At 39.9% G+C, this 13,678-nt stretch overlaps 1 protein-coding gene across 26 annotated transcripts in view; it reads right to left on the bottom strand.

Annotated features, from left to right (window-relative positions):
• The window catches only part of PRKAG2 (protein kinase AMP-activated non-catalytic subunit gamma 2), a 279,715-nt gene that overhangs the window by 16,925 nt on the left and 249,112 nt on the right, over positions 1-13,678 (bottom strand). For all 26 annotated transcript variants that reach the window (XM_070616865.1, XM_070616864.1, XM_070616877.1 and 23 more), the window contains 4 exons: positions 13,104-13,162; positions 5,213-5,258; positions 3,439-3,493; positions 2,255-2,381 (listed from right to left, as the gene is read on the bottom strand). In XM_070616865.1, coding sequence (XP_070472966.1) covers positions 2,255-2,381; positions 3,439-3,493; positions 5,213-5,258; positions 13,104-13,162 — 287 coding nt within the window. The remainder of the gene's footprint in view (positions 1-2,254; positions 2,382-3,438; positions 3,494-5,212; positions 5,259-13,103; positions 13,163-13,678) is intronic.

Here is a 13,678-nt window from a genome sequence, read left to right on the forward strand (position 1 = left end):
GGAACAAAGAATAAGCCAACTGAATAGAATTAAAAGAAACTTTACAAGTGAACTTTTCTTTTCACGGGCTGTTTTAGAGGAGGAGGGAGAAGTCAGAAGAGAGAAGTCTAGGATCACGTTTGACTAAAACACAATAAGGTCTATGGTTTCAAAAATCCACCTTTTATAAAGGGTATAGTTGATTCCATCCTCCTGGTGTACCTTATAATTATCAGGAAAAGATGAACAATTAGAAGAAACAAAATGTTCAAGTCAAAGAGTTCATCAATATTCAAATCATGAGAATCCTAGAAATTTAGAGAAAAAAAAGAAAGACCTATTAGGTCACCTAGCCCATGTCGATGCAGGACAACCCGTTCCACACTGCACGCTCAGGCTAACTGTCCCCTGTCTCCAGGGCAACGCCACTGTTCTCAGAAAACGATCTCAATTCAGTAAAAATCAGGTTCTGAAATTTATTTAAAATTCTGTGTTTTTTATCTGAAAACCTCTGGCTGACTATTCCAATAGCATGACTCTAATTACCATATTGGCCCAAATAGAAGGCAGTACTGGCAGAAGCAACCTCCCCTACTTTCTATAGAAGAGAAAGATGCCAAAGGCCCGACAAACTGTCACTCCTCCTGCGGCAGTGGCCGTGGAAATGGGCTGGAACTCCACCGCGTACCACCTGGGGGACTGTGCACGCTTCGCCCTCCGAGCCAGGTGCCTCTGCACAGAGGAGCTAAACACTGCCCGAGAGGGCCGGGCAGGGGGACCCCGCGGAGGCTGAGGGGGCGGCTGGCTGGGTCAGATGCTGCTCCACCACTACCAGCAGTGACAAAGTTACTCAACCTCGCCTAGTCTCTTCACTGATAAACGGGATCCATCAAAGTACCTACCTGAGAGGGTGGTGGCGAGGGTTAGCTTATCGTGTGAAGTGCTTAGGACAGTGCTGGACACAGCGTAAACGCTAAACGGTATTTCGCTCTCATGATTAACGTGATTTCAAAATTATTACTCTAAGGGGTAAATGGGCTTAGAGCCTGGCACACGGGCGCCCTGAATACACAGCCCCGCCCTGGGTCCTACTAGGCCTCGTACTGAGGCAACTGCATGCGCAGCAAAAGCCGACCCAGAGCTTGTGCACGAGAGACACGAAGTCCGAACAACAATACCCGTCCATCGCTAATTCTCCTTCCCTGGATTGTCTCTTTACCAAACTTCATGCTTTTTTGAAAATTGTACTTCTCCTTCCTACCTTTTGCTTAGCATTTATTTAAACATGAAGAGTGTTATTTTCACATGTAAACTATTAAAATATAGGACTGGTCTGATGGACAAGGTATTCTTCCCCATCACTAAACCCTCTGTGCTTCTGTCCAGCAGAGTGAGGCCGCGTCCCGGGAGCAGCCGCCCTGGCTCCTCGGCATCACGCTGCACGCTAGTTTACCTCCTTATTTGAAGCTGTGGAGAAGGAAAGCGGAAAGCTAATTTGATGTAGGTTTTTAATGTCTATTATATTCTTAAAAAAAAAACTTAAAATGATCGCTTCTGAACCATGAATGAGGCCTCCTACTGGTTCTAGTTGGCCAATTACTTATAACCTCAAATTCAGTGCATGTAATTAAAAGGAAACAATTAAAGATCTCTGTAAACACTCTGGTCCTTCTGAGCCTCACTACTGCTGACCAAGAGGTTCCACGTTTTGGATGATTATGAAGCCATCTCATTCCAAATGCAGCTGAGAAAACCTACAGATAAATATAGCCTAATTTGGACCAACATGGTATAGTCTCTAGCCAAAATTTTATTTGCTTTGGGTTTTCTATCACTGCTGCAGTTAATAAGAAGATAATCCTGGGGACAGTATTTTTCGAATCTATGTTTCTAAAAGCATGATATCAGTAAAGCATCATAGGGTAATTTGCTATCTATATTGGCTCAATTCATCTTCTGTAGTAGTTTCTTAATCTGACTTGCAAATTGCTTTATTTCTGCACATATTTTAGGTGATAAAATATTCTAATTTACATAGAGAATTCCAAGTGTTTTTACTATTTTGATACTTGCACTGAAAGGTGACTGCTTTTCAGTTGGAATCAACTTTGAGAAAGTACAATTCAAACAGCAGCAGGTTGAGAAACTGAAGTTTAGAAATGGAGACCTCAAAATTAACAGTTTCTTCTACTGAGGTAAGAGGAGCCAATTTACTTGAAGTAAATTAGTTAAAGTAGATGCAACTATGTCTTTAGAAACACTAAAAACTACTTACAAAAAGCTGGAGGAACTTGAGGATTCTTTTGTGGGTAAGTATATAAAGTGCATTCCCACTGATAGGGTCAATAACTGGCAATCTGTGGATTTTATTTTTGATCAACGAGTATACAGCATCGAAGAGGCTGTGGGAAAAGCCATTAAAGTTGTTAGGAGGCTTTAAGGAAAAATTAGAAAACTTTGGACCACCCCTGCTTTAAAAGAATTTTCAGTGTTTTATATCACAATAACAAAGGTTGATTGACTTGAAACAGCGTTTTGGAAAAGTTTTAAATTGGAGATCTCAGCAAATTTTTTAACTTTTCACAATCTTTGTTAATAAATCTCAAATATAAGTGTGAGCTACAAATCTCTAGGAGAGTTTTTTTAATAGTGCTTTAATAGTTTAATGCTTTTATTTGAGGAATGACAGAAGCTAACCCCTAGGAAAGCTAACAGATGACAACATGAGCAGAAGAGGGGAGCGGTGGCGTAGCCCCCTGGATGGGCCACTCTGACTTGATGCAGCCTGCTGGCTGCTTCCTTGCTTGGCTAGCCCACCTCTGGCCTCTGCTGTGACCACCAGCAAGGAGGCATGGTGGGGGTATCTGTTTGTTAGGACTTGGAAATGAAATAATGTAAATCGATACTCCACTTTTTCTTGCTAGTGCTCTAGAGTTCTAAGAATGCTTTCTCATTAATGTGGAAATGTATCAGAACCATCCCAGAAGGCCTGGATCAAAACAGACGCGCTAGAAGACTACTGAGAGGAGAGCCCACTCTTCTGACCACCTCTGGACACATGTCCAATAAAGACTGACTTTTCAACTTCAGGGTATGTCAGAACCACTGGGGAGTTGTTTCAACGCACAGTCCTGGGCTCTACCCTCCAAGGACTGATTTAATAGGTTGGGGGTGGAGCCCAGGAACCTGCAACTTTAACAAGCTCCCCAGGTGGTTTCTGTGGCAGGTAATCTGGACTTTAAAACTGCTTAGTATGACCATCTTCCTAGTCCACCACCAATCCTTTGGACCAGCAATGGCTGTGATTTCTATTGTCTTAAATTGACTGAATCTAGTATTTGGAATTAAGGAGGCTGGCCCCTATCTAGATAAAAAATATCTATCAATCAATCATGGTAACAAAACAGATGAATCTGAATGAATGAATGTTTTCAAAGGAGAAAAATCTTACAAGTTTACCTTGCATCTGGAGATATATTCACTAAAGGCTTAAATGTTTCTTGTAAATAAAGCTCTGTATTTATAGAAAGAAAATATGCAATTAGTAACGCATTTGCTGTTCACAATTATTACATAAATTAAAATACACTTCAATTTACAGATAATAATTAGAAGGATTAAAAACCCAAATCAAATATATTTAATTTACTGAAAACTGTTGTGTCAATTATAGTTATGGCTATTTTAAACAACTTCCAAACTGTTTTCAGGATGTTGCCTTTGTGGAAAAATTAGATATTTAAAAACAGTACTACAACAGATGTTGTAAAAATCAGAAGAGAAGTCAAAAAGTCTGATAAAAGAGCAATAGCAGCAGAGGTCACTAGAATGCTGCCAAGTTACTATCGCCCTCAAGAGATGAAGCATTTATGAAATCCTTCAAAACTAGTTTTCCTAAGTTAAAAGATAAAATAAAAGTTATAATAAACTTTGTTCTTTAAATGTTCTTAAGTTCTATTTTACCAAACTAATGCTCAAAGTCTGCATCTTGGGCATCTTTCTACTACGTGGAAATTATCTTATTAAAGATTATCTGTAATTACTTGGCTTTGCTGAAGTTTCTATACAGAAGGAATTCAAGAATATCTTGACATTGTTATTATTACTACTGAATACCATGTAACCTCAAAATGTAAATATACTTAAATTTTGGTCTAACATTACTCATACAGCAGAATGTGATAAGAAGTACCTGTCTTGGTGTTAAGTTATATATTCACTTCACAATAGGCAGTGCTAAAATATGGACCCCATGTTGACTGACTTTGTTTGACTTGATAAAGCCGTCATAAATCAAACACATCACTCAATAAAACTTCCAAATCACACGGAAGGAAAAGAGCCCCCACCCCCTTAGAGAATTCCAGCAGATGTCCAGATGGTGCAGCCAGTCACAAAGGCTGCTTATCATACCAAGCAGATTACGGGAAGTACAAAGCTAACCTTCAATTTTAAAGTAAAATTTTCCTTCAAATGGTCCCTCCATTTCTATCCAGGCTCTTCCCTGAGCTCCCCTCAGTCTCAGACTGAGCTCCTCAGGGATCCCGTCCAGGCTTGGACCCCTGATATCCCTACTGGCATGCCCTCTGCCCCCTCTCCACCACGCCAGCGTGACAGGTCTCACTAGGACAGAACAATTTCACAATCGTAAAATTAGAATTTAAAAAATGGCTCCATTTCAGAAAAGGGTATTGTGATGATAAAGGATGAACTTAAATGTTACAAACAAAAGAAAGCAATCTTGAAGTCATTTTCATGTTATTTGATCCAAATCATCTACTTTAAGGTTCACTTGTTTTATGTTTCTCCATAATTTGTAAAGAAATAATTATTAAATTTCAATAAGAACAGATCCTTGCTTTTGCTAATCTTAGGCACTCCTCTGGTGCATTTCTCATCCAAAGGCGAGTTTGGGGGGAATCCTTAGTAGTGAACGTGGCTTCACTGCGGGGTGGAGACTGGGGCACTGGTCAGCCTACTCATCTTTATCTCCCCAGGCTTTGCAGACAGAACTGTTCTAGGCTGTCTATAAATGTCTGTTAGACAGAATGGATAATGTTTATAGTGGTATGGCATACTATCAAAAGTAAGAGAGAAAGAAAGAAATGCTTTAATGAACGTATTTATTATTAACCAGAAAGAAAAGGATCTGTGAAATTAAAACATATTTTATAAACTAAGTAGAACTTTTCCCCCTGATATTAAAAGATTTTTAACACCCAATAGTGCTTACCCCTCCATGTTTCAATCTTATGTTCCTCTAATTCATAAATCTGTACCTGAAAATAAGAAAAATTCTTTTTTACAAATATTAACACATACAATAAGAAAAAAAGAAATTCTTTCATAACTGCTGCTGAGTCCCATAATTCAGCAGATGGAAACAGTCAAGATAATTCAGAATATTGGAAATATATGTGAGAAATATAAAATGCTCTACATTTCTTTGAAGATAAATGTTTTTATAAACTTGAAATATAATAAACCAGTATAATACTATATTTTCATTAATTTAATTTGAAAATTTCTGATACACTTAAATTTTAAAACATACACACAGACATATATACTCTTTCCTTGGTTTTGAGGATACAGAAGATTCTTAGCATCTTGAATTTAAAAAAGGGCCACTGGTTAAATCATGTGCTAAAATTCAGTCGTTAGGTCAGTTTGTGCTGGACCATAGCAAGCAGTCCTCTCAGAGCAGAAAGGGTCAAGCGCCTGGAAGGGCCAACAGTCACAGAGCAGAAAGGGTCAACCGCCTGGAAGGGCCAACAGTGTGCGGTAACACAAAGCCATTTGGGAGCCGCTCAGCTTTGTTTCAAATCTCAACACCAGCCTTGCCTCTTCTCAGCTGCTATTCTTGTCCAAATTACCTAACCTCTCTAACCATCTCTCCCTTCCTCAACAACTGCATCAAAAGGCCCTCCAAATTCAGCTTCTGTGAGGAGAACATGAGAGACATGAGAGTTCATGGGTTCAGATCCCGGGCACAGACCTACACACCACTCATCAAGCCATGCTGTGGCAACGTCCTACATACAAAATGGAGGAAGACTGGCACAGATGTTAGCTCAGGGTCAATCTTCCTCACCAAAAAACCAAAACAAAACAAAAAAATTACACCTTAGGTCGCATTCTCCTGGGACTTGTGGGGGACATCAGCAATAAGAAAACCTGGCCTCCTCTTGAAGCTTAAAATCCAGCTGGCAGGAATATTATGACAGTCTATGTAAAAACGTCACTGACAACTCCAGAAAGAATATATATCAGCTCATATCTAAAAGGTTATCTCTGCAGGGATGCAGAGAAAGAAGAGATGAACAGGGGTCAGGCAAGGAAAATGGGGTGGAGGCAGATTCCAGCCTGGCCCTGCACCACGGGAGGGCTTTAGGGAAACGGTGAAGGCCCGGAGAGGAAACAGACTTCCTCGTGTTCATGGAACACAGACAGGAGACCAGCGTGCTGGAGGACAGGAGTGATGGATGGGTCAATGACATGGCCTGATGCTGACTTAAGCACCCGATGCGACGGCGGGCTCCAAGTCTGGGAGAGAAGGTTGGGCCAGCACTGACAGGTGTGAGCTGTGGACGATGGGAGAGAAAGCTCGGAGAAGCTGACTTTCATGGCACTGGGGCCAGATGCCAAACCAAGTCTCAGGTGGTAAGTTAGGTCTAACGCAACGACTGTGGGAATACAAGAGCAACCGGAAGGAAGAACCAAAGGTTTAGACATTAATCAAATAAAGGAAATGGAGATGAATGAAGAAATAAAAAGCCCCCCAATTTTGATGCTAGGTGACTGAATGATAATCTCCACAACAGAGAATAAAGCCTGACTGAGGGTAAGGGAAGATGAGGATATGGTTTTAACAAAGTCTAAAGTAGAACACACTGGTCTAAGTGTCCCTAGGAAGTTCTGAGATGAAGCCAGTGCTTAGCCGAGTGGAGGGTTCTCTGCTCTCTGTCTGTACAACCCCTCAGCTCTTTAACTATAGTCACCATCATGGACATGATTCAACTAACACAAGGGTCTATTATGAACCAGGAGTGTTTGGCCCTGGCACGATGGGAATGGTGTGTATGTGTGTGCGTAAGGTACAAAGATGAGTAAGATCCAGTCTCCACCTCAAAGAACTCAAAATCTAGCAAGAAACTGAGATACTCCTACAACACCATTTCTCAGCCATGGCACTACTGGCATTTTAGGCTGGATGTTTCTTTGTTGTAGGGACCATTCTGTGCACTGTAAGATGTTTAGCAGCATCCCTGGCCTCCACCCACTAGACACCAGTAGAACCACCCCACCCTTCCTCCAACTATGACCAAAAATGTCTCCAGACACTGTCAAATGTCTCCTGGGGGGCAAAAATCACTCCCAGTTGAGAAACACCGCCTTACAACTAATCAGAATACAATATGAAAAGTGTCATAAGGTTATTAATGGGGGAGCACTGAAATAGTGACTAATTCTGCCTGAGGGAGACTAATATAGGGAACTCTCCATCTCTACGGTGATACTTGAGTGGGACTCTGAAAGACTAGAATTTCAATGGGCAGGGACTAAGGACGGGAAGGAGAATGTGAAAGTGAAGTTAAAGAAGTGGATTAAGATTTCCAAAGAAGAGATGTCACACAGAAGAGCAGAGAGCCCTAGGCCAAGCCTTTGAAAATACCTACAATGAGGAGGAGGAAGAAAGAGAAACTTAACGGATCAGGTTAGAAGGAGAGGAGAAACAACAAGTATCACCAATACCGAGCGTGAACAATATTCTACCAGGCTCTGTCGAAAGGTGGAGAGGAAGCAACCACTGGCTCTTGAGTACAAAATTTAATGGTTAGGAAAAAAGGTATCTAGTGTCTGTATTTGTGTAAATACAGTGGTTGATAAGAAAAGTAGCAGCCTTGGTTCTCATTATAAAGAGCAGTTCTTTCCAAAACACACATGAAAATTATTGTTTAAAAGTTTCATTTCCATTTTGTAGAAAATCAACCATAGAAAATTTTAGAAAGAAGTTTAAGCTCCCATTATCACTGAAAATTCAATAGGAATGGGGTTTGAAAATAAGACTGGCAGGGGCCGGCCCTGTGCCCGAGTGGTTAAGTTCGTGCACTCCGCTTCGGTGGCCCAGGGTTTCGCTGGTTCGGATTCTGGGCGTGGACATGGCACCGCTCATCAGGCCACACTGAGGCAGCGTCCCACATGCCACAACTAGAATGACTCACAACTAAAATATACAACTATGTACTGGGGCGATTCAGGGAGAAAAATCAGGAAAAAAAAAAGAAAGAAAAGAAAATAAGACTGGCACTCACTGAAGGAAGAATTAGCAAATTTAAGACAGATAACAGAAACTATCCAATCTGAAGAACAATTATACTAAAGACTGAAAAATGAACAAAGTCTCAGAGACACGTGGCACACCATCAAGTGGTCTACACACACGTCACTGAAGTCCCCGCTGGGGGGAGAGAAGGAATCAGACAGAAAAAGTACTTGAAGAAACAGCAGCCAGAAACTTCCCAAATTAGGTGAAAAGACAACTTAGAAGATCATGGAAACTCAACATTCTTGGAGTAGGAGAAATACAAAGAAAACAACACCTAGGCATATCCCAGTTACCACTGAAATCCAATGTCAAGAGAAAATCGTGAACCAGAAAGAAATGGCGCATTACGTAGAGGAGACAGGATAGAAACTTATATTGACTTCTTATCAGAAGCATTGGGAAGCCAAAAGACAACCAAAGTACATCCTTAAAGTGCTAAAGAAAAAAAACACCTTAACTCAATTTCTGTAAAACAGCAAAACTGCCCTTGAAAAATGAAGATGAAATAATGACACTGGCAGGGGAACAAAAAACTGAGATGATTCATTACCAAGAGAACTGGACTACACAATGCTGACAGGAGTTCTTCAGACTAAGGGACATAACACCAGATGGCAACTCAGATCCACAAAAGAATGAGAAATGAAGAATGAACCTATGAAGGTTAACATAAAAAACTGTAAACATCTTTTCCTCTTACTCTTCATTTTGTTTAAAACAACAATGATAGGGGCAGATTAAATGAAACAATATTTTATGCAAAAAATTCAATATTAACTCTAAATAGATAGCGCTAAGTGGAAACTGATACTGAAATCCATACAGCAACCACAAGAAAACACTGCAAAGAGGCATGCCTAAAATATCAAAAGAGCTCTATCAGCCATGATGGAGTAGATAAGACCACACTTAGTCTCCTGCTGAAAAAACTAGACAGTGGGAAAAAACATGTGAGACAACTGTTTTCAGACAGACAACAGGCAGGACAGGACTGTTATCCTAAGAGAAGGGAAGCCAACAAACGGAGCCCCACAATCGCCTCCTCTCTCTGGAGGCACTTTCTGGACCGTGGCGCAGTCAGCCGGCCCTGAGCAGAGCACAACAGTCTCACTGAGTTGTGGAGACAGAAGTCAAAGTCTGGGCGACTGAGCCAAATGGAATTTGCAGGGCAGAGCACCAGACAAGAGGGAGGTGTTCAGAAAAAGAAGAGAAGGCTGCACAGAGATCTCCTTTAGTTTTTAACTGAATACGAAGCTGGGCATGCACGGAGTGCAACCACATGGGGCCAGGCAAAGACTTACACGGAAAGACATCTGCGTTCTGAGCAGTCAGAGTGGAAAGTACTTGCTGAACAACCAGGGAATTCCATGGAGATTCCAGAAGTCAAGCAACTAAACCAGTCAGAGTAAAGAGTAACATCCTAACAAAGCTTAAAAACCAGCCCCCCAAGAAGCACATGAAAAAAGACACTCAACATCATTAGCCATCGGGGAAATGTGAATCAAAATCACAAGATATACCACCTTACACCCACTAGAATGGCTATAATCAAAAAGATGGACAGTAACAAGTGTTGATGAGGATGGGAAGACACTGGAACCCTCATACACTGCTGGTGGGAATGTAAAATGGTGCAGCTGCTGTGGAAAAGTCTGGCAGTTACTCAAACAGTTAACATAAGTTACCATATGACTCAAATTCCACTCGCAGGTCTATACCCAAGAGACACGAAGACTTATCTCCACAGGAAACTTGTACACAAATGTTCATAGCAGCATTATTTACAACAGCCCAAAAGTGAAAACCATTCAGATGTTCATCAACTGATGAATGGATAAGTAAAATGTGGTATATCCATAAAAGGAAATGTCATTTGGCAATGAAAAGAAATGAAGTACTGATACATGCCACCACATGGAGGGACCTGGAAAACATTACACTAAAGAAGCCAGTCACTGAGGACCACACGTTGTAGGATTCTATTTCTATGAGATGTCCAGAATAGGCAAATCTAGAGAGACAGAAAGCAGATTAGTGGTTCCCAGGGTTGGAGGTGATGGGGGGTTGGGACGAGGGTCCCAGCTAAGGGGGGGTGGAGTTTCTTTTTGAGGTAATCAAAATGTTCTAAAATTGGTTGTGGCAATGGCTGCACAAGTCTGTGAACATACTAAAAGCCACTGAATTGTATCCAACATAGTATGCGAATTATATCTCAATATATGCGTTTTAAAAAGCCTCAAAAGGATCCAGCTGATCTGCAAGTCCATTACCAGCCTGCCAAAACAAACTCCAATACTCTTTAAAGGAAGACAATACAGATATTCAACTACATAACATTAACAATGTCTAGCATCCATTAGAAATTATTAGATTTGTAAGAAGCAGGAAAATGTGAAGCAGGAAAAAAGTCAGTCAATAGAATCAGACCCAGGATTCTGGGCCTACTGACAGAGATGATGGGATCAGCAGAGAACTGTAAAACAACTAATATAATATATTCAAGGATTTAAAAGAAAACACGAACATAAGGAGAGAAATGGAAAATATAAAAAAGAAGCAAATGGAACTTCTAGAGCAGAAAATACAACATCTGAAAGGAAAAAATATTAATAGTAGATTAGATACTGTGGAGGAAAAGAACAGTGAAGTTGAAGACACAGAAATAAAATATATCCAAAATGAAGCAGAGAGAAAAAATACAGGCAAAAACCCCACAGAAGTCTCAGTTGAGTAACTGGAGTCCCCAGAAGGGGAGCAGGGGACAGAAAAATATTGGAAGAAATAATATTTAAGAGAACGGAGAAAAAGAATACGATAATCTCAATAGATAAAGAGAAACCACTTCACACAATTCAACAACCATTCATGATAAAAACTTCTGGCAAACCTAGAAAAGAAGGAACATCCTCAACACAATAAGGGGCATCTATGAGAAAACTATAGCTAACCTCATACTTAACCGTGAAATACTGAATGCTTTCCCTCTAAGATGGGAAACAAGGCAAGGAGGTCTGCTCTCCTGACTTAAACACTGTACTTAAAAACTAGCCAAGGAAATAAAGCAAGAAAAAGAAATACCACGTTCTCAGATTGCAAGGCTCTGCCAATTCTCCCCAAATTGATCTACAAACTCCCAATAATACCAGCAGGTATTTTTTCTTTTAGTCATTAAGAGACCATGGTATTGGCACAGAGAGAGATAAGCAAAACAGTGGAGCAGAAGAGATCCAGCACAGACCCACACTTAAGGTATTGAAACAATTCTGTAACTAAAAAGAAAGTCCTTTCAATAAATGGTGTGGGTATAACTGTCTTTATTCACAGGCAATGTTACATACAGAGAAAAAGTCCTAACAAACGTACAAAAAAGGCTACTGGAATAAGTGAATTTTACAGCATAAATGGTCAATATATAAAAATCAATTGTGTTTTTACATACTAATGATAAATTCTTAGAAAATAAAATGAACCATAGCTTTCACAACAGCATTTTTCTGTTCATAACTAGAAAATGAGGTGAAATGTGGAGGAAAAAATGTGCCCTCAAGTAGTAAGAAACACTTTGGGCTGTATATTTAGACATAACTGTTTTCTAAATTTTGATTTAACTAACTACTGCTGAGATTTGTCATAAGAGGTTAGTGCATTTTATCGAAATATATCCACTTAATAATGATACTTGGGCTGATTTTGCTGGTCCAAAAGCAGAGATGCGACTATCATAAGGAAAACCAATATTCACCTGCATTGGTAGTATTTAAGAAATCAGATAGATCATGTGAAATAAATATGGAATACTTACAAAATCTTTGCTAAAATGTCCTTCTAAGAATATGTCTTATGAAGAAACTTATTTTTCCATTTTAGGTAGGAATTTAATTATTGGGCAATACTGACCATTATATGTAAAAACAGTTATGAATTGGATTGTCTTTTACCTTTTAGATACCCCAAATAGTACTAGTTAAAGAAACAGAGTATACAATTCTGTCCTTCCCCACCCTTGCCAAAAGAACAAAAACAAAATAACCCAAAAAACCACAAAAGCCAAAATAAAAGCCAAACAAGCTGGCAGAATAAAAAAAATCAGTGATGGGAAAGGCCGTGTGCAGCTTCCAAACTCTGCTCTGAAAAACAGACCAGGGACCAGGAGCTCTGCCACTTCAGTTAGCCAGCAGCAGTCTTCTCCTAACCAGCAGAAAAATGTCAAAACTGAATTTCTTCAATTTTAAGTTTTACTTCTTGAAAACCACAGAGTCCATTCAGTCCTTGCTATAAAATATTGGGGTAATAACTGCATGAAGCTGCACCCACATCAACGGGCCAGTGAAGACAAGGCCCAGGGCATCCTCATCTGCAGAGGGAGGCCTCTCTGGTGATGGCGCCTGGACGAGAGTGGTGCAAGGGGCCTCCTCCGCTCACGGGTCCAGGCAGAGTCTCAGCACCGCAGCAGGCCCACAGTGCCATACAGATGACAAATTGAGCGAAGCTTATAGAACATCTAGGCAATAAATTAGCACACAGAATTCCACACACTCGAGGGTTTCTGAGAGCTCAGTAAGTAAGGTATTGCCTTTTATTTTTCCCGAGACTGCCTTCTTCAAGCTTCAAATATACTAATTTACACCGGGGTTCTCTGCACATTACAGATATTTGGCAAAATCAACCATCAGCACTGCTAATCCCTCCTACCAAAAAAGAAAAAACCACAAAAATCTTAAAATACACACAGCCCTACACACATACATAGAAATACGCAGCTCCAATTACTGACATAAGGGTTTCTGTCACTTACCATGGGTGATTTATAGTATCTATGTAGTATATTTATGAAATCTGTAATTGTTAGCATTCCTGGAACAAAGAATTATATGTTAAATATGCAACTATGAAAACTTATAAGAAAAATTTCAAATGACGAGCAAACCAGAAATATTCACTAGAAAAGCTCGAAAATATACTTTTAAAATATCAAGCAGTTTAATATATTATTTAAAACTACTAATCTGTTAATTAACTACACCAAACTAAGATAGGCAAATTTAGCTGAAATTGAACCTGACAGCAAGTACAATGGAATTAGTCAGAGTATTTGGCAATTCAATGCGAGAAAACTTACTGATTGTTATAAAACATCACACAAAACTTGCAGCTAAATGTAAATAACTTGAAATACTTTAAAATAATAAAGTATTCCATAAGCTTTAGAAATATGATACTTCTGGGGCACCTGGATTGTTTCCTGAGAAGCATTCTAAAAACAGCGGTTTCAGTAGTCACTATTCATTACGTGTCTACTATGAACCAGACACCAGGGCTACAAAGATGAAGAAGATGTGACCCTGCGCCCCGAGGAAGTTGTAAACTAGA

This window comes from Equus przewalskii, chromosome 4 (genome assembly GCF_037783145.1).
Source record: "Equus przewalskii isolate Varuska chromosome 4, EquPr2, whole genome shotgun sequence".
Taxonomy (NCBI): Eukaryota; Metazoa; Chordata; class Mammalia; order Perissodactyla; family Equidae; genus Equus; species Equus przewalskii.